The 22,619-nt window shown below is 37.8% G+C and overlaps 1 protein-coding gene across 3 annotated transcripts in view; it reads left to right on the forward strand.

The window, feature by feature from the left end:
* Positions 1–22,619, forward strand: part of LOC126725758 (protein CNGC15b-like) — a 55,625-nt gene that overhangs the window by 30,470 nt on the left and 2,536 nt on the right. The window contains exons 1-3 of one of the 3 annotated variants that reach the window (XM_050430669.1): positions 19,205–19,412; positions 19,527–20,076; positions 20,213–20,425. The exons of the other annotated variants lie outside the window; for them this stretch is intronic. Coding sequence (XP_050286626.1) covers positions 19,384–19,412; positions 19,527–20,076; positions 20,213–20,425 — 792 coding nt within the window. The 5' untranslated portion in view covers positions 19,205–19,383. Of the gene's footprint in view, positions 1–19,204; positions 19,413–19,526; positions 20,077–20,212; positions 20,426–22,619 lie in introns of those variants that run through there. 3 annotated transcript variants of the gene reach the window in all.

Here is a 22,619-nt window from a genome sequence, read left to right on the forward strand (position 1 = left end):
GTATGGTGAGAAAAGGATTTGGCCAAGAACCTCTCAAGGATGTATCAATGAAGAGGAAGAGAGTAGAGGAATTTGAAGAGTCTCTTAGGTGAAGATTGTGGATGAATCAATCTTGTTTTTCTCTAGGGTTTCTCTCTCAAAATTCTCTCTGGAGGCTCTCTTTCAATCGTGGGTTAAAAGGGTATTTATACTAGAGTGGAGAGGAATGTGAAACGTCAGGTTTTTCCAAAACAGGGGTGGCTCGCGGCTTGACCAAGTCGCGAGATCCAGTCGCGAGTTAACCGTATGGCCAGTTGTCCTGTTTTGTCCTGTAGTGCTCCAGCTAGCATGATTGTTCATCTTCCAGCATGCTTGGCACGTGTGCAGCTTCTGGCGGCTTGTAGCCGCGAGTCCACCCGCGAGTCCCAGCCGCGACACTCTGTTTTCTTGCACACTCTTGAGCAATCTTCACTCTATCTCACTCACTACCCTTACAACAATCCCACCTAAATACAGGGTTACTAAATGCTGAATTACAAGCAAATTTGGCACGGAATAAAGCCAATTAGATGGTTGAATAAATTCAACCTTACACTCTAGTTACCCTCTCTATAGGAATTTGGATTCCCCCCTCTATAAAGGCAATCATAGGTGATAGGCCAAAAACGAATTGACCCCTTGTGATGAATTAATTAATTAATTATCCAAGTTTATTAATTAATCAAATTAACATGCAAATGCGTGGTAGCACAAACAAATAACCAATAAACTAAGTATGCAACGGAAAATAAGTTGACATGATGATTTGTTTACGAATGGGAAAAACCAACATAGCAAAAACCCCATCGGATGATTTTAAGGTCACCACTCCCGAGAATCCACTATTATCACAACAAGCAGTTACAAGTAAAGGAATCTCAGTACCTTATACCAACCTACAGTTGAACCCTTATCCCAATACCCAATTGGACTTGTTCTATAATGACAATCTCTCCTTTTGAATGCACGGCTCCTAGTATGTGACTAACCAATTGCACGGATCCCAGTACACGACCTCAATCACCAACTAGAGAAGGTTGTTGACTGCAAAGTTCTTCAGTTCATCCAAATGATGAAGATCGAAAAGCTCCTTGGTTACAAAACCCTATAGTGCACAAACACAGCAGCTTCTTCACAAAAAAGATGAACTAGGGCAAATTCTGTCTCTAGTCATAATTTGCTTGAACAAATTTTGCTCAACACCTATGCAACTTGTTCCACCTTTGACGGCCCTTAAAATAATCCTTTTATATGTCTAGGGTTGTGAGAAAAGAAAGCCCAAAACATACAATCACGGATTGGAGTCAAAACAAAACTGAAATTCTGTTTTTCATAAACCTCGACAAATCTATCTGTCAAGCTACTATCGAGCTACAGGCTTCAACAGCTCTTCAAGGCTCGATAGATGGCTAGCTGCCGAGCTTTAATGAATAGCACTTTCTGCACTTGAATCTTGGACAAACTTGCATGGCTTTAACACTTGATCTTGAAACAAGGTTTCTTGAAGTATTAAACACATCCTAGATCTACCCAATTACAAGTAAAGTGCATTTTGTCAAAGGATTAGCCAATTACATAAAGTAGTGACATATGTTCCTAACAAGTGAATCACATATGTCCTAACAATAAGGATTAAAGAATAAATCTAAGAATTATAGGCCGAGGAAGGAGGGTATCCTAAAGTCTATGTATGAGCTAAATGGTACTTATAGGGAAGTATAAAAAGATCACCTCGGACTGCTTCTTTGAGAAACTGGAAATTTGGAAAATGGAAGAAATGGGCTCTCCATACCCTTTATATAGGGAGATAAGGAGAGTGGGAAAGTTCCTGCTCGAAATCCCATGGAAGATCCTTGTCGTAGGATCTCCATCGTGTCGTAGAACGTGGGGGACAAAGCGTTGTGTGAAGCAATAGATGTGGTGTCACGAATGCTGAAGCGTCAAGAACATACTCAAAGCAGATGAAAAGACGTTATCACGTGGGAACATTAGTTAAATGTGTGAAGCTTTGGAGCAAAAATCAAAACCCTGCTTTCATCAAATGAAGAAAGAGATGGAGTTTTGAGGGGCTATTGTGAGGACAGGTAAACCAAGCACATTCGTTGGGTTATGGGCCATGCCTGAGGACAAGAGAACATCTGAGGATGATTGAAAGGTTTGTATGGGACTAGGAAAGTAGGCCAGGAGAAAGGAAGAAGGTGACGGAGCAACCGTGGCCCCTGAGGAGTTGAGCTACCTCAAAAGATCTATAGGGTGTTGATCACTTTGGGAATATAAGCTTCAGGGAAAGTAGTAGATTTGGGCCAATAGTAGAAGGAGAACTATCTAAGAAGAAGGCTATTACCACCACATTAAATACACTACACCAAATGAACTAGCCGCATTTATGGAGAAATAACACTTGAACAGTGTCATCCCAGCTAATATCTCCTCACAAAGCTTCCAGGAGGTCCAAATGAGACAAGCATCCAAGCAATTTCTTAAGAAATCAACAAGTGGAGGACTAAGATGTAAATGTGAGGGACTATATAAGGGAATGGCCACCATAAAAATGGGGCATGTAATCTGAGAAGGAAGAAAAAAAAGAAGAACATTCTGTAGTCAGATAAGCTAGATTAAATTTAAGAACATCTCATCCTTGGACTTAACCGAAGAGCGTTATTTCTATCATTTTGCATATTCGGTCTATTTGGTACAAATCCTGTTAACTGTGGCCTAAACTTAATTTGCTAGGACTTTTTCTTGTAAAAATCATTCTATTACAAATATATTGTTTTGGGCTTGTTGGGCTATCATCCACTATTCCTAGCGGGCTGAAGTTCTGATCATAGTCTTTATAGGTATTAGGTTGGGTATGGATATCCATGGATAATAAATCCAGGTAGATATCAGGTATGGATGCTAATGGGTATTGCTATCTGGGTATCCGTGGGCAAATATTTTGGATAGGATATGGGTATAACCGATCCATACCCTAACCATGGTCATCCTTACCCGTGTCGTAGTCTCACAGTTGACCAGCTATTATTTATCCTCTTACCTGCTCCCAACGTTAGCATATATATGAAAAACAATGGACTTTATGAAGATCACATAGGCAAGCACACCTTCTTTGTTTTTATTATTATTATTTTTTCCCCTTAATATTAATAATGAGACTATATGCCTATATTTTAATTTAGGCAAAGTCAGTGACCTCTCTGACAAACTTCAGAAATATATAATTGATTCATTAGGTTGCGGCGCAGCTATCATGGTGACCATGTTTCTTTTCTTTTACGTCATTAGATCTGTTCATGATATCATGACTTAATTGTTTTCAAGCTTAAACCTAATTTTACTTGTATTATAACTCTGATGATAAGTCATGTAAGAATCAAGGACTTTTGATAATGAACTTAGTTCATCGAATCAAACCACATACTTTCTAGATTCTCTCTCTTTCTCTTACTTCTGTTTTGTATCAATACATTATTTTATTTGCATACGGTAAATATTAGAGTTATGTTCATTTTTTCTAACAAAATCATTAATATTCAATCCTTTTAAATAGTAGGAGATTTGCAAATATAGGGTAAAATGTTATTTTGGTCCTGAAATATACTAAAAGATTAATTTTCATCTTTAAACTTTAAAAAGTTCATATTTGGCCCTTAAAGTATTGAAAAGTTCGTATTTCGTCTCTAAATTATTGAAAATATTTTACTTTGTCTTTAAACTTTAAAAATGATCTCTTTTTATACTTATTTTTGTCTCTGAACTATTAACAAAGATTTATAGAGTTTTAGGATGAAAAAAAGCTTTTTAAAGTTTTGGAACAAAAAATAAACTTTTGATTCTAACAAATAAATTATAAAACAAATAATTTAAGTGTTTCTATTGTTGGGTTAGGTGATTAGGTCCGCAATTATATTTGTGGATCCTTAGGGCCGGTTGGTGTCTTCTTTTGTATCCAGTAGTTTCTAATCGTGGATCAAGTCATATATTGGACTTCTTCCACAGATCACTTATATTGTCCTTTTTTCATTTTTCATATATTTTTTTTTTAATGTAGTACTAGAAACTTATTAATAGATGATATTTTATGAAAAAGTTGTTTCAGTTTTGCAAATATAGGTCTCTTGATCTTTCAACTGCCAAAAGTAAACATGACCTCAAGTTTGAAATACCAAAAGAAGGCATCTTTTAATTGAATATAAATTGAATTCTTACATTTTTTATTTGAGCAACTAACCTTTTAGACATTATGTTTGTTAAGAAGTAAAATTATTTGTTAAAAGTTGTTATTAAATTTTAATGGAGTTTATAAAAGTGTAAGTACAAATGTGTCTCATCCTCTACATTCTTTAAAACGATATAATACCTTCATTTATTAAACTCATTTGAATATATGTATATGAAAAGAAAAAGGCTTAGTTGCCTATAAGATTTTCTTCACGTTAACTAAATTGCTAGATAGGATGTAAGGACTCAATTGACCTTTTAATTGAGAAATTGCCTAATCGAACCAAGGTAATGATTTAGATCCTAAATTTCAAAATTACAACTTAATCACTTTTAAACTAATCTAACAATTCACATAAAGTTCAACTGGTTAACCCATTATAGAGTGTATGGATATTAAAATTAACATGGATATACATGTAAAACATATAAAATGAGCAACTCACATAAAATTAAAAGCACAATAATACAAGATAACAATATAATATTAGATGTGCTATCGAAGAGGAAACACAACTTTTAATGACATCTCAAACATGTTCTCGTGTTGGGTTTAAGTTGCGGTGGTTGGTGAGTTTGTGGGTGGTGGTGATGCTTGGGTTGCAGCTAGCATGGGTCTTGAGTGGTGGTGTTGGTTTGAGATCATAATGATTTGGTTTTGCAGTGGTGATTGCGGTATTGGGTTTTGGTTAGTGGGATGAATGGGTTTGTGATGAGTTGATTGGGTTTGTTGAGAAAAAAAGAAAAAAGAAAAAATATATATATATATATTTTTTAGAAACAAATATATACACACAAGGGAAAGGGAAAGGGGTTTTAAAATGAAGAACGAGATGCAAGGAGTGTTATAAAAGTGGTTATATAAAGTAAATAAAGAGCCTTTTTAGTAAACCAAAATGATTGTTTCTTTTTTTGCATAAGTAGTTGAGCATTCCCATCAGCTCTCTCATAAAAAATGCCATTTTAACACATCAAAAACCTACTTTATCATTTTAACACATCATTTTACAACATACCATTTATCAGATGTTCTATATTTCAATTCTATACATTAAAATAATATTTACTACACATTAAAATAATATATTAATTACTCCCTATCATCCTCATCCTCAACAACAACAGCACAACCACCACTGCAACAACAACACCGACAACCACCATTGGCACAAACTCACATCCACTAATGCCACCTCAATTAAAAAAAAAAAAAAAAACACAACTAGAGAGATCGGCACGGCAAAAAACACAACCAAATCAAACAAACCCACATCCCAAATCAAACAAACCCAAAAGCAAAACCCACCACTGCAGGCTGATTAAGAGAAATCCGATGGTGGGAGGTTCTGATGACGTGGTGGATGGCACGACAAGCTCGGGGGCGTGGCGTGGTGATTAGGCCATGGGTTGTTGTGGATGTGGTGGGTCGGGTTTGTGTGGCTGTGTTGGTGGACGGCGATCTGAGAGTGTAGATCGGGTTCGTGTGACGTGGCGTGGTGTGGCTTGATACTTCGGCCTGAGTTTAGTCAGAGATGGAGGCAGTGACATGGAGGAGAGAGAGAGAGAGAGAGAGAGAGAGAGAGAGAGAGAGAGAGAGAGCAAAGAAATGAAGTGAGAGAGAGAGAGTTGATACATTTCGGTGAAGGAGATGAGGAGACAGAGACAGTGGGCCCAGCAAGAATAAAAAAGTAATATAAATTATAGTAAAGGTGAACAGTACGCTCTCAAATTTGAGAGCGTACTGTAGCATGTTTCAAAAAAAACGGCACATATAGAATACCTGATGAAGCTCATATTTTGGAGTTTGATGTGCCAAATGCCAAATATTATAGTATTTAGCACATTTAACACATTTAGCACACCTGATGAGAGTGCATGCAAATGCTAAAAAAATAATAATACAACGAACAACTCAAGACTTTCTACTGTTGTGTTAGGTCAACAATTAATTTTATATATCCTTAAGGTTGGTTAATGGTTATTGGTTCATTTATGATAACTTCTTCTACACATCCCTTCTATTGTCCTTTTCGTTCTATGTTGGATTAAAAACTTATCAGTATATGAGATTTTACTGAAATTTTTTTCCCAATTGAATAGATATAGATTTGATAAAGATTTGTTTCTTTGGCGTACTAAAAGCAAGCGTGACATGGAATCGCAAAAGAAGGCATATTTTATTTGAATATAAGATGAATTCTTACATTTTTAATTTGAATAATTAACCTTGACATTATATTTGTAAAAAAATAAAACTTTTGTTAAAAATGTTTATTAAGTTTTGATGAGGTTTATAAAAGTATATGTAGGTGATCTTGTCTCATTGTCTAAACTTTTTAAAGTGATATAATACCATCATTTACCATACATATATATATATATATATATATATATATATATATCTATACACAAAGACTTAGAGTAAGTGGCCTACAAGACTTACTTCACGTAGACTAAATTGCTTGATAAGATGTAAAGACTAAATTGACGTTCAAAGGTGATGATGCTAAAAAATCACCAATGAGCCACAGTCCTTGCACGCTTGAAACAATACCTGCACAATAATTAGAGAAGACCTAATAGAGAGCACCGGTGTGATGTCGGCCAAATACCCTCCGAAAGTCAAGTTAGAATTTCTCACAACTCTAGAGTGTCAGAGCAAGTAAATTATGCGTACCTATTTTCTAAGGGTCTTTGAGTTTTTATAGTAGTGGAGAATCAAACTCTTATTCTTGCACAACAAGTCTTTTTCTTATAGGGAAGATTCTTATTAGTGGGCGTATTTTCTAGAATCTTCTTCGTATTAGAATTCTATTCATGTTGGGATTTTATGGGCTAGGGTTAATCGTGAGACACAAGTCATTCCCATTTAAGATTCCTTGGAGACCACATAATGACCAAGTTAGCGCCACATGGCCCTTTGGTCCGTCCACCCCGATTCATTCATACCGGATCTGTCCACTTCCGGCCCACTCATCCTGATTTGTTAAGCCTATCCAAATGGACCCGTCATCTATGAACTCTGATCCGTCACCTCAATATTCTTCCTCTTCAGTTGCCCCCTCACCCCGTGAGTCCGTGCTCTCTGAGTGGACGGACATGCGGGGTGATGGTTTAATTAGAACTTTTGACAAATGCCCCCTAGCCTGGACAGGCTGGCCTAGGATGATTAATGATGGACGCGTGGCGTTTGCTGAATGGTTGCTCACTTGGATTAAAGCGCACCTTCGTCTTTTACGCCGTTCTCCCTATATGAATTGAGACTTCTTCTGCTCATTACTTTACTTTCTACTGAAATACAAGATCAGAGCGCACCTATCATCCTTGTCAGACGCTTGTACCGTTCAGCTGTTGCATCCATCACCATTACTTCTTCATCATTTGAATTCGTTCTGGTAAGCATCTTCTTCCTTTTACTTCAAGTTTTTATGCATTTACACTTTTCTGAGACACTTACACGTCCGTCAACCATTATAGTACTATCAGTCCTAGGATTTATCGTCATGTGTAGGTCATGTCTAGTGCGTCATGTAACTAGTCATTTGTCCGCGATGGAGCGGGCTACGATGAAGTGTACCCGTCAGGTCACAAAGACCATGACAATCCCAGTGAGAGGAGTCCATCAACTTCCTCTTCAATGGATGAGGATTTAGAGATGGAGAAATCAAATGGTGACTCTAGTGACGGTTTGATGGATGTTGATCCTCCGATCCAATCTGTCATAGGACCTGATGGGCTTAGAGAGTTCATCATTCTTCCCTTATGGACTATCAATGACTTTATTTCCAAAATCAAAGAAACACACTTCAAAACACTTAGGGATAAGTATCAAATACCCGACAACATACCCATGCATCTACCCTACAAATCTAAGAAGTGTTACTACGAGGGTCTTGAAGACTTAGGGGTTTATGAGCAAATGCTGAAGGCAGGGCTCAGATTTCCCTTAAACACCCTCCACTGTCGTCTCTTCCAATATCTTGGATTGTCTGTCAACTAGATCTCACCAAATGCTTGGAAGATCTTCCTAAGTATGGAGGTCCTATATGGTGCTATGTCGAATGGAGCACGGAGGTTGACAGTGGAAGAGTTTTTTCATTGTTACCGTCCTGACGAGGTTACTCAGTCCAAAGGCATGTACAATTCATGCCCAGGGGCCCATTACTAATGTTTATTTGTGAGAATCCTGACTCCAACAGGGATTGGAAGAGTCATTATTTCTTTTTTGAGGGTGACGAATTGATGTGTCACCCTGGTGATACTGAATTTATGCCCATTGACAAAACATGGGGCATAATGCCACCATCGGGTATGCATCCGTCAACAAACATTTGTTTATGTTTTAACTATTCTTCAATGCATAACTATCCGTCTTTCTATGCAGTTTGGGACCATCCTCCAGTCTCACTTGAGCAATTCAGCTTTTTGGAGAAGATTTTTAACAAAACCAAGCTTGAAGAGAGGACGTGGGCCAAATTGGTCAACCTAAACACATTGCATTGGTATTGTGACGGACCAGAGTCGACCAAAGCCACCCTTTGATACGAAGCCCAAGTCCGAGCACGTAAGTTCGTCACTTTCAGCTTTTTGTTATGCTTATTCAGTCTTCAACGTTTGTCCTTTATTTTGCAGAAATGGATGCTGCTAAGAGAAGGGTTTATATCAAGTAGCAAGCTGCTATGCAAAAACAACAGGGGGGGCAGACCTCGAAGGGGTTAGGTTCAGCCAACCCATCCTCCAAGAGGAAACAACTAGAGAAGACTGACCGTCAGTCCCCAAAGAAGCCCAAAGTTGTTCCTGAACTCATCTTGGGGTTAAAAGCTAAGGGAAAGAAGACGGTTACAAAACCCATTCATGGCAAGGGAAAAGGACTTATGATAGGTTCTGTCCATTCTGCTGAAAAACCACCCGTCCTTCTCCGTGAGGACTCGAAGTATGCATTGGAGCAGCTTTCGTCCATCATAACGATTGACGATTATGAGGACTTGAGCAACCACGCAACAGAGGCCATGGGGGAGACGGGTCTCTTCTACATTACTCAGGTAACTTCGCAACTGTCTGCTTTTCTTCCCATCAACATATCTAGCCACTAACTTTTTCCGTTTTCAGGCCATGTTAATGATGAAAGGGCTGATAGGCCATTGCCTCAACCATAAGACAACTTTGGACCATCTACAGGCAAAGGCAACTCTGATGGAGGACGAGCTTAATGAATTGAAGTCTTGGAAGGTGGTCTAGGAGAAAAAACTTGCTTTGTCAGAGGAAGCTAGGGGTGAACTGGAAAAGCAGACGGAGCTGTTGAAGAAAGCCCTGGCAGATAAGGAGAAGGAAATTACTGAGGCCAATGACCGGCACCGTCAGGAAAAAGAGGAAGCGATACGTGAGTATTGTGATTCTGATGCTCTTTTGGCAGAGCTGGGAGATTCTTTTGTTGAAAGCTTCAACGATTTCCTCCATCAAGTCAAGGCTTCTTATTCGGACCTGGACTTATCCAGTATTAACATTAATGCTCCAACCCCGACTTCCGTTCAGCCCATACTATCTAAGAGTACAGATGAGTTATTTGCCGATGATGTTCTTGGCGATGGAGAGACAGCTCATGTTGAGAACAATACTTGTCACCCTAACGTGCAAGAGGAGAACAAGCAGAATTCTTCTGTTCAACAGTAGCTTTTTTTTTTTTTTTTGTAAAGATCTTTGTAGAACAATGTTAATTATTCTATCCTTCATATGTATACATTTCCCTTTAAGGGCTTTCATTTATTTTTATTTGCCTATTATTTTGCTTGCTTGCTTGTTTCGTAATTTTTTGCAATGAGTCCGTTTTGTTTGATCCGTCTATGTTGCCGATGTTTATCTAAGCCTTTGTACTCCTTTTGTGGATGACGGCTCTATTTCGCCGGACCCGTCTGCTTTAGGCTTTTAAGGCCGTTCATATTGTGGACAAGTCATGAGTTCATTTACTTTTAGATAGACCCATCCATTCTTGTTTTGTAAAAGAAAATGAAATTTCCGTCTTAATGACGCCATCCACTTTATGGGCTTTGTGAAATTTTTATCCTTATAGGTGGTCCATCCATTTTATGGACTTTGTAAGGTTTCCATCCTTTTTGGATGAACCGTCCACTTTCTGGACTTAATAAAATATCCATCCTTCTTGGATGAACCGTCCACTTTATGGACTTCATAAAATTTCCATCCTTCTTGGATGAACCGTCCACTTTATGGACTTAACAAGGTTTCCATCCTTCTTGGATGAACTATCCACTTTATGGACTTCATAAAATTTTCATCCTTCTTGGTAAGTTTTGTAGAAAATACATCAGTCATATCTAAATGTTCCTCATATTATTAAACCAAAAGTAGTTTTTTAAAGGAAAAAGAAGCTTAAAAAATAATACTTAAAGTACTGTAGCAAAAATAAACTGTCTGGATAATAAAACTAGGAAACTGGAGAATGTTGTAATAATTAACCTAAAAACTTAGAATAATTTGAATAAACTGAGAATCTGTCGGATGTTACTTTCTACGACGTCATCTTTATTGGTAGTACTTTCGTAGGTGCTCAGCATTCCATGGATGTTGCAATTGTTGCCCGTCTAACGTCTCTAGATGGTAGGTTCCTTTCCTTTGACATGATGTGACTCTGTAGGGGCCCTCCCAGTGGGGGCCGAGCTTTCCTTGGGTAGGATCTTTGGCTGCGCCCATTACCTTCCTTAAGACTAGGTCTCCGACCTGGAAATCTTTGTGCCTGACTTTGGAGTTGCAGTTCTTTGCCATAAGGTTCTGGTATCGTGCCAACCTTTGCTCTGCTGTTGCCACACTTCGTCCACCAGGTCTAGTTGCAAGCGAAAGGCTTCATCGTTCTTATTTTCGTTATACCCGGTAGCTTGCGAGCCCTACCTATGTTGGGATGATTGCCTCGCTCCCGTATGCTAGTTAAAATGGTGTCTCCCCTATAGGTGTCCTTATTATTGTTCGGTATGCCCATAAAACATTTGGTAGTTCCTCCGACCATATGCCCTTTGCCCCCTCGAGTCGAGTCTTGATGATTTTGAGCAAGGATCGGTTCGTGATTTCAACCTGTCCATTGGCTTGTGGATGAGTAGGTAACGAGTAGTGGTTCTTAATCCCTAGCTCCGAGCAGAAATCCCTGAATGCGTTGTTGTCGAACTACTTTTCATTGTAAGAGACAAGCACCCTAGGTATCCCATACCTACAAATGATGTTCTTCCAGACAAAACTTTAGACGTTCTTCTCTGTGATAGTGGCTAGGGCTTCTGCTTCCACCCATTTCGTGAAGTAGTTGATGCTAATCACTAGGAATTTTAGCTACCTGACTGTTATCGAGAAAGGGCCCATGATATCTAATCCCCATTGAGCGAACGGCCATAGGGCCGTTATAGGGGTGAGTTCCTCCGACGGTTGTTTGATGACGTTAATGAATCTCTGGCATTTGTCACAAGCTTTGACATAAGTCTGCGCGTCCTTTTGCGTAGTAGGCTAGTAGTATCCCGCCTGAATCAGCTTGTTTACCAACGATTGTGCCCCCGAGTGGTTCCTGCAGATCCCCTCGTAGGCCTCTCTCATGACGTAGTTTGCCTCCTCAGGTCCTAAACACCTTAGGTACGGGTAGGAGAAACCTCTTTTGTATAGGACTTATTTTATTAGAACAAAGCGCGATGCTCGGACCTTCAATTTTCTAGTGGCGTCCTTCCCGTCTGGTAGCATGCCATCCCTTAGGTAGGAGACTAATGGCGCGGTCCAGTTGTTTTCGTTACCTATCTCCTGCACACTCGTTACTTCATCTATGAGTGAAGAAGTTTGAACGAAAGATAGTACCTGATCGGGGGCGAGCATGTATTCTGCTGAGGCGGCCTTTGTTAGGCGGTCGGTGCATTCGTTCTCCTCCCTCGAAATTTGGATGAATTTGATTTGGAGACCGTTGATTCGACCCTTCACCTCCTCAAGGTACTTCTTCATTCTTCCATTCTTGCATTCATAGTCACCATTAACTTGATTGGTAACGACTTGGGAGTCGTAGTATACGACCATGTTTTTAGCTCCTACTGCTCTTGCGAGGTCCAACCCTGCCACCAAAGCTTTGAATTCTACTTCATTGTCGGTCGTAGGAAAGTCCAGGCAAATCATACACTCGATCTTATCTCTTTCCGGGGTGCGAAGTACCACACCGGCGCCTCCAACTTGCCTATTTGAGGATCCGTCTGTATGGACGCTCCATTGTGGAACTATTTTTGCCCCCTCGCCTTCCATGAGTGTGAATTCGGCAATAAAGTCAACTGCCACTTGTCCTTTTATAGCAGTACGCGGACGGTATCGTATATTGAATTCGCTCAGCTCGATTGCCCACAATGCCATCTGTCCTGCAGCTTCAGGGCTACTCATGGCTCTTCTCAAAGGCTTATCTGTCAAGACAACAATAGTATGGGCTTGGAAATACAACTTGAGTTTCCGTGCTGGGGTCACCAATGCGAATGCCAACTTCTTCATTTGAGGATACCTTTCTTCTGCTCCTCAAAACCCTTGGCTTGTAAAGTAAACGGGTTTCTGCAACCTGTCCTCCTCTCTTATCAAAGCTGCGCTGACCATGGCTTCTGAGACTGCTAAATACAGATAGAGCTTTTCCCCTGGTTTGGATGGACTGAGTAAGGGAGGAGTCGAGAGATACAACTTAAAATTCTCGAACGCATGCTGGCATTCGTCTGTCCATTCAAACGATCTCTTCAATACGTGGAAGAAAGGTAGGCATTTATCTGTTACCCTTGAGACGAACCTGTTTAATGCCGCTATCTTGCCGTTCAAGCTTTGTACCTCCTTGACCGTCTTCGGTGGGGCTAAATCTAGTATAACTCGTACTTTCTCTGGGTTGACTTCGATACCCCTATGGGATATCATGAATCCCAAGAATTTTCTCGTTGTAACCCTGAATATACATTTGCTTAGATTTAACTTCATGTTGTACGTCCAAAGGGTGTCGGAGGTCTCTTAGAGGTCGCTTAAGTGTTCATCTTCTTGTAAGCTTTTCACTAGCATGTTATCTGCATAAACTTCAACATTCCTCCCGATCTGTTGTGCAAACATCTTGTTCATTAATCTTTGGTACGCTGCCCCGGCGTTCTTGAGCTCGAATGGCATCACTTTGTAGCAGAAGAGTCCTTGGCTTGTAGCAAAGGAAGTCTTTTCTTGGTCAGCCTTATCCATTCTGATCTGGTTGTATCCAGAGCACGCGTCCATGAAGCTCAGTAGTTGGTGTCTCGCGGTCGAGTCTACCAAGGTATCTTTTCATGGGGTAGGCTTTATTAAGGTCCATGAAGTCTATGCACATCCTCCACTTTCCATTGGCCTTTTTTACTATAACCACATTTGCCAACCAGTTTGGGTAGTATACTTCTCAAATGAAATCTGCTTCTAACAACTTCCGAACCTCTTTCGCTATCGCTTTGTCTTGCTCTTAAGCGAACACTTGCTTTTTCTGTCGAACAGGAGAGGATGAGGGCATCACATTCAATCTATGAACTATGACTGAAGTGTCAATCCCTGGCATGTCCTCGTGACTCCAGGCGAACGTCCTGATTCTTTCATAGAAACGTCGTGAGCTCGTGACGAACCAACTGACTAGCCAACGTACCCACCCTAGTCATCCACTCAGGTCTAGAGTCGTCAAGGGTTACTTCCTCTAGTTCTTCCACAAGCTCTGCCATTCGTTGTTCTTCTATGCATATGGTTTACTGGTGGTCATCCATTTCTAACATCGCAATGTAGCATTCACGCGCTGCTACCTAATTGCCTCTTACTTCTCCTACCCCATTCTCAGTGGGGAACTTAATCATCAGATGATAGGTTAATGTTACAGCCTTCCATGAATTCAAAGTAGGATGCCCAGTATGGCATTGTATGTGGACGAGCAATCAACGACTAGGAAGGTTACATCCCTCGTGATTTGCTGAGGGTAATCTCCGACTGTCACCGGTAGGGTAACCGCACATAGTGGGTACACTCGTGTTCCTCCAAAACCTTTGAGCTGGGCGTTGGTTGGGATCAATCGTTCCTTCTCTATTCTCATTTGTTAAAAGGCCAAATAGTACAAAATATCAGCGAAGCTTCTATTGTCTACCAGCACCTTCTAGGTATTATAGTCACCTACCCGTATACTGACTACGAGTGCATTATCGTGTGGGTGGTGGAGATGTCGGGCATCTTCCTCTGTGAACCCAATGACGGGATTGTCAACCCGCGCCATCTTCGGGGCGTACCCTGTAAGTTGAATATTCTGAACCATTTGTAGATACGTCTTACGTGCCTTCTCAGAGGAACTGGAAGCACTGCCCCCTATGATTATCCTTATATCTCCCATGGGTGGCCTAGGTCGCTCGTTTTCTCTTCAGGCTGGTGCACCTTGGTTTTGCTCTGTTCCTTCCTTGCCAACGAATTTTTGCAGTTTTCCTTGCCGAATGAGGGCTTCTATCTGTTGCTTCAAGTCATAGTAATTAGACGTATCATGGTCATGGTCTCGGTGGAAACAACAATATTTATCCCTGGGCCTCTTACTGGGATCACCCTTCAATTTGCCAAGGAAAGTTAATGCTCCTTCATCTTTAATCTGCATTAAGACCTGATCAATCGAGGTATTTAGGGGGGTGAAGTTTGTAAACCTCCCCATCGGGGGCCTAGATCGTCGATCATCTCTTTTATCTCCTGTTCTAGCCATCTTCCTACCCCTATCCTATCGGGCTTCCTCCTGCCTCTCTCTTTTATCTCTTTTGCTGCTTAATATTCATCAGGCATGCAGTAGATTTCTTATACCTGTATCCCCCGATGAAGTGCGATGCAAATTGGGCGCTTAACTCTTTGAATGAATTAATGGAGTTGGGCATCAGCCTGCTGAACCATATCCTTGTGGGGGCCCTCAGTGTGGTGGGGAAGGCCCTACACATGATCTCGTCTGGTATCCCTTGAAGGTGCATCAGTTTTGAAAGACTCCAAGTGATCCAGCAGGTCCTTGTTTTCGTCGTAATTTTCCACTTGCGGCATACGAAACTTTGGAGGAAGGGGGAAAGAGTTGACGGACATGGTGAATGGTGAATCTATTCGGTGGACCAGATTGTCGAGATCACTTGAAACTCTTCCCTTAAACGCGTTCATCATGCATTCCATCCGTTCTTTCACCATCTTCCTCGACGATGTAGGGCAGGGCCGCATCAGTAATGGATGGACAACTCATGTCTTGTCTATCGGGTCTACTCAGGGTGTTACTACCCTCCGGCCCCTCCTGTTTCCTCCGGTCAGCATTGGTACCTTCTTGATCTTCCTTTTAGGTTCCCATCGCTGCGTTCTTCTGTCGCAACTGTTCCTCTAGAGTTTGGTTTTGTTTGGTGATGTGTTCCACTACTGCTATAAGGGTTTGGATCTGTCTCTCTAGGGCAGTAGGTTGTGGCTCGTATCCCTGAACGTTGTTGGTGGTTGCCATCGAGCGAGTAAGTACCATGCAACTCTTTGTCTGGGAAGCGTTTGTATGGCTTACAAGTTGCAGTCTTTCCCACAGACGGCGTCAACTGATGATGCCGAAAAATCACCAATGAGCCACACAGTCCTCGCACATTCGAAACAATACCTGCACAATAATCAGGGAAGACCTAACAGAGAGCACCGATGTGGTGTCAGCCAAATACCCTCCGAAGCTCAAGTTAGAATTTCTCACAACTCTAGAGTGCCAGAGTGGGTAAATTATGCGTACCTATTTTCTAAGGGTCTTTAGGTTTTTATAGTAGTGTAGAATCAAACTCCTATTCTTGCAAAACAAGTCTTTTCCTTATAGGGAAGATCCTCATTAATGGGCATATTTTCCAGAATCTTCTTCGTATTAGAATTCTATTCATGTTGGGATTCTATAGGCTAGGCTTAATCGTGAGACGCAAGTCGTTTCCATTTAAGATTCCTTGGAGACTACATAATGACCAAGTTAGCGCCACGTGGCCCTTTGGTCCATCCACCCCAGTCTATTCATACCGGATCCATCCACTTTCGGTCCACTTATCCTGATCTGTTAAGCCCATCCAAATGGACCCGTCATCTATGAACTCTGATCTATCACCTCAATATTCTTTCTCTTCAAAAGTTAATGTCCAAAGGAAAAAGTTTTCAATTTAGAAATATATGAACTAAATTGACACTGAAATGAAAAATAAAAAGATAAGATATGTAAAAATCCGAAACAAATAAATTAGAAAACAAAATGTGAGATTGAGAAGCATGCATGGTGGAGTAATGTTTTCAGCTCTCTCTCTCTCTCTCTCTCTCTCTCATTGATGAACGAAAGAAAATTATGTAAATATCTAATAAAATCTATAAGATTTTGGTCAAAACTTTTAACTAGCATTTTGTGGTTATATCCAAAGAATTTTTTATAATTAAAATTACACGCATCTAAAAGGATAAGTTAGTGCCTGAAAAGCTTTCAACACACACATTAACATTATATATATATATATATATATGTGTGTGTGTGTGTGTGTAATAGTTGCAGTTATGGATTTGTAGGTCTTTGACTATTTTACAGTTTTAAATTAATTTGGATCTAGTTTATATAATAGAAATATTATAGAAGAATACGCAAACAGTGGGTATCTAAATATATTAAACTAGTCGCTAACCCGTGCGATGCACGGGAAAACTATTAGAAAATAATAAAGCATGCATATATTAAAAGACAATTTAAGTTCATGTGTGCTTGCAAGGGATACATACCTAAATAGTTATTGCGGTAGAAATAAAAGTCTTATCTTTGAGATAAAGAACTGATGTAAACAAACTAACCTTACATAAAACAAATTAAAAAAAAAAAAAAAAAAAACATAAAACTGATGTCATGGGAAATTCAGCCACATAGTAGTAATATATAAATCTCTTAAAATCTAAACCTAAACCTAAACGTAAGGACTAAATATTTATGCGCCTTCTCTTGCTTTCTTGATGTATTTGGTTAAAAACATAAAACTGATGTCACGGGAAATTCAGCCACATAGTAGTAATATATAAATCTCTTAAAACCTAAACCTAAACCTAAACGTAAGGACTAAATATATAAACAAACTAACCTTACAAAAGCTGAACTTTATAAGCTAAAATCTATACCGTGAGTTGTAGATCTTGAATGCTATACCGTGCGTTTAGGGCTTCCTACATCTGGAGAGAGAGAGAGAGTTTGCAGAAACCAAAGAAAATCTCTCTATAGCTTAAGAAACACAATATACTAAAATCAAAGAGATAAAATTTTCAGAGGACAAAATATTATAGATAATTTAAAAGAATTTTGGTTTAATTCTTAAACACCGCAACTCCATAAAATTCATACTAATAATAATATTTTATGATAGCGCAGTTAGAATTTTGGTTTAATTCTTGAACACTGAATTGGAAATTGATTATATGAGTATTCAATGGTGAACAAAGTGCTATGTATTAATTAATATATAAACAAAACTAACCTTACAAAAGCTGAACTTTATAAATTAAAATTTATACCGTGCGTTGTAGATCTTGAATGCTTTAGGGCTTCCTACGTCTGGAGAGAGAGTTTGCAGAAACCGTGACTTTATATTTCTTAACTTGAGAGAGGGGTAAGGTTGCTAGGGTTTTGTAGATCTTGAATGCTTTAGGGCTTCCTACGTCTGGAGAAAGAGAGAGAGTTTGCAGAAACCGTGGCTTTATATTTCTTAACTTGAGAGAGGGGTAAGGTTGCTAGGGTTTTGAGGAGTTATAATTTTTATTTATTTTTTATTTTTTAAATATTGTGCTGACGTGGAAAATTGTGGTGCCAGCAAAGGCTTCGGTTTTATATATATATATAGATTAGGTTAAAGTCAGATCAATACATACATATATATATATATATATATATATATATATATCATCTTGTAATTATTATACTAGATAATAATATTTTATGATTCTCAAAAAAAAAAATTAATAATATTGTATCAAACCAGCTGTGACGTTATTCACATATACGTACGAGCTACTCTTTTGTTTTGGATCTCTTTCTAGTTTCTTCTTAGTAATGTTCATTTACTTTAAAATAAAATTAAAACGAAAAACATATATTTACGTGTGTGCAGTAATAATCAAACGTATTTGGTCTTAAAAAATAAAAGGTGACGTGGTCTGAAACATGGACGGAGGCATCATTGGACGGGTAATGGTCCCCCAAGTTTAAAAAAAAAAAAAAATTATTATATGTATGTATATCAATTTTAGCAACTTTGTTCTATATAATTACATTTTGTTTTTTTTATAAACAATATCATTGATTTTTTTTAAAATAATATTATACTCACAAACTCTTTTACAAATTGTTCTAGTAGCAAATTTTTATTAATTCGCAAATGAACCTACTACTTACATCATTCTTTTATTTACAAGTAACCACTTATTTCATCAATAATTTATAATTAAAAAGAAAGTTTGAAACTCTTGCATTTTCCTTATTTTAGTGACTATGAAAAAATTTATAAATCTAAAATCTAAAACAAAATATACAAGCCTAAAAAAATAACTTAACAACAAAAATAACAAATAGTAAAACTAAAAAAATTAAGCTTAATTAATTAATTTTATCCAAAATAACCAACTCTGTCCTTTAAAAAATTCTAAACAAAAATTATTTTGTTCTTACTAATAAAATAGTTCTTTACAAAATTCTCAAACAGTTAAATAGTAACTATGTAAGGGGTTGAAACCGTCTCATTTAACCGATAATAAATCCCCAAACTTAAAGTTTTGGCTGGTCTGAAAAACATGGTTTTGGACCTTTTGGATTGGAGTTGACATTTTCATGCGCATGCACATGTAACATGTGTATACACGTGTGTGCACGACATTGGTTACATGTTTTACCTTTGGCCTTTATAAATTGGCGTTGTCTGAAAACTTTCACGGTCTAGTTGACATCTTTATGTAAAAGACACTTACAAAGGGTTGAAATTAGAATTAAGAAGTCATTATCGATCTTTGATCTTTCGTCTACATCATTGCAATCGAATCAAGGAGACGGCATTCTCTTCACAATTACTTATATGCTTTTCTGATAAATTAAGAGATCGATCGAGTTCATCAATTGAACAAATGGGTCACAGTAATTCAAGACTCAAAAGGTCTGTCCTCTACTTAATTTCTTACATGCAATTTGATTTGTAAATCAATGTTAGTAATGAATACTTTAGTCCCAGTTTTTTAATCAGATTATTTATTTCATACTTGTTATTCAGAGTTCAAGTTCTAGATGATCATGAAGTAACTGATCTCCCTAAAGCCAGTGAAAATCATATAAAAGAGAACTTCTCTATTGATGGGAATATGACACCTAAATCAAACTCCAAGAAAGCCACTGCTTTTACTAAGAAAAGAAGTTTTAAAGATGAAATCCTGCGAGGAGTATTTTCTGAGGACTATGAGAAGGAGAAGAAAAGGATAATGGATCCTGAAGGAAAAACCATCAAAACCTGGAACAAGATTTTCTCACTCTCATGCCTATTTGCTTTATTCTTGGATCCATTGTTTTTATTGTTGCCTGTAATCGATGGCCAAGGTTGCGTCGCTAATGGAATGACAGCCCAAGTTGTCCTCACCATCCTAAGATCAGTGACTGATGTGTTGTATTTGATTCAGATCATTGTTCGGTTTCATACAGCTTATGTAGCACCCTCTTCTCGTGTTGTTGGAAGAGGAGAGCTTGTGATTGATCCTTCAAAGATTGCAATGAGGTACCTTAGAAAAGGTTTCATTATCGACCTCATGGCTTCCCTGCCACTTACTCAGGTATTTTATGCCACTAAAACCTTGTGTATCATAGCTAGCTAGCTAGCCTTAATTTCCAGTTTCTATGGCATCAATGGAGTTTTGACTTTTGACTTCTTTGTTGTTAATTATTTATTTTTAATGTACATTATTTCAGGTGTTACTTTGGGTAGTTATACCCAATGTTGAGGGTACTGTAGTAACTGTGAGAAAAAATGCCATGTGGTTTATCTTGATAGTCCAATATATCCCAAGAGTGATTCTCACCTATCCTCTCTCATCGAAAATTATTGATGAAAGTGGCATTGTGGCAGACACAGCATGGACAGGAGCTGGTTATAACCTCATGCTTTACCTAATGGCTAGCAATGTGAGTAGAAACAAAACTCATTTCTCATTTGTGCTTCCTATTGTACATTTACAGCTCAAAAATTAGTAACTCTATCTCTTTCTAATTTTCATTAAAAAATAAGAGAGAGGAAAAATTACACAAAACCTCTATGTAGTTTAAGCATGTTTCATTTTACCATTTTGATAAATTATTAAATGTCCCAAAAATTTAAAATGTTATAAAATTATTAATTTAATTATTTGATCATAATTTTAACATAATTCATATCAAACAATTTTCTTTTGTTAGCTTTTTTAACATTTGAATTTCTTTTCTAAGCAATTATAATATCTTTGACTAAACAAAAATTGATATACGGATGACACTGCCCAATACAATTCTAAGTCACAATCTAATCTTGTGTTAAAGAAAATTAGTTAAGAATTTGAATTGGTCATCAAAAAATATTATTACTAAATTTATCAAGCCAATATATCAATTACATATAAGAACAGAGATACTTACATGGAAAACCCTTCTTTCATGGGACAAAGTCCAAATAAATCCTCTATATAATATCAATTACATCATATTCTCAAGTTTATGACTAACTTGAGATTCACTCCAAACACAAAAACTACTCTCCATGGTTGTAGCATCGTTTCTCTTCGCAGAGAAAACCTCAAACTTATCTTCCCTTGTGAATGTCTCGTGATTGAAGAAAAAACGTCATACTTTTCTTTGCTCTCACACGCACGCACTATTTTGTTTCTTCTTTTTGTCACTTCACTTCATTAATCCAAGCCTCACGAATTCTCATTGATTTGTTTGCTTTCCAAAAGTTTTGTAGAGAAAACTCAAACCTTGTCTCTCTTCTTGCATTACCTCTCAAGTGAAAGTTCCTCTTTTTTCTCTATCGGTTTCATGCTCAATTTTATGATTGTTTCTCTTGTTGCATAGGGACGAGCCTCTAGTCCAAGGCCATCAAAACCTTTACAACACTTTCTATTTATAAAACTTAAATTTCTATTCCTAAATGGAAAAAGAATATATTACTTTTTTATCAAGTAATACTAATTACTTATTTAACAAGCCTTTCCATCTTCGTCAAAGAATAGACTTTTCTTACACACCATCCAAATTAATTTTCCTTCTTCAATAAGGAAACTCAACTAGATTTCCAAGTCATAATAGGATTTTGGGGCAATTTCCCTACATACAAATATTTTCTTTTTCCTTTTTTACTTTTTCTTTTTTTTCTTTTCCCAACAATAGAAGTCCTAAATCTCACAAATCCTCCTATTATACATCAAACCTTGACCGCATCATTGAAAAAAAAGGAAAGTAATTAACAATTGATGGTTTATTGTTTGTGGTACATAATAAAAGTGATGTTAGTAGTGGATCTATGTGGAAACAATGTTTCCTCAATCACAACTTGCTATATTAAGTTGTGAAAATAATTATAAATTTTTTTTGTCACTTACATTACTCAATTGTGCTTAGGTTAATTAGTTTACAACTTTCATATTCACTTGGTCATCTTTCTCTTATAGTGTACCCAACCCCCCCCCCCCCCCCCCCCCCCCTCCTCCCCTTTTTTTTTTTAAATGAAACATGCGGTTCTATTCATGCATTGTGATTTTTTTTCTAGCTACCTTTTATCTTTGTCTTTCTGTCAACTAGACAAGATTTAGTAACATTTTCTTAAATATTATAGCATAAAATTTTTAATTAAAATTATTAAATTCATACATGTTCGTCAAACAATGCAATGCAAATAATGCTATTTTTTTAAAATTCATTGCAACTTTGTATTAAATTTAATTATGGAATCTAAAGTGAAATTCATAAGAAAGTATACCTAACTTCTGTCATTTTCAAAAACAAGGCCAAAACTCTTTACGGGGAAAATTTATTGGGTATTCTGGGAGCAATGCTTTCCCTTGTTACATGAGTTATGGGTTTGGAGTACCCAATAACTTTCCCTTTGTTGGTATGTTTTTATGTTCAGCTCAAAAAATTACTGGAAATTCAAAAAACAAAACAAGCAAAGAAAGAAATTTGAAATAAATTTAAAAAGAAGATCAAAGCTTTGGCCTTAATACACACATTCTAATACTGCTACTGCAATAGAACTAAAGCTTACCCGCCATATATAACTGGTGATTGATACTACGTTTTACTGATTTACTTTCAATGGATTAATTACGCCTACATCTATTAAAAAAAA

This window comes from Quercus robur, chromosome 1, assembly GCF_932294415.1.
Source record: "Quercus robur chromosome 1, dhQueRobu3.1, whole genome shotgun sequence".
In the NCBI taxonomy this organism is placed as follows: domain Eukaryota; kingdom Viridiplantae; phylum Streptophyta; class Magnoliopsida; order Fagales; family Fagaceae; genus Quercus; species Quercus robur.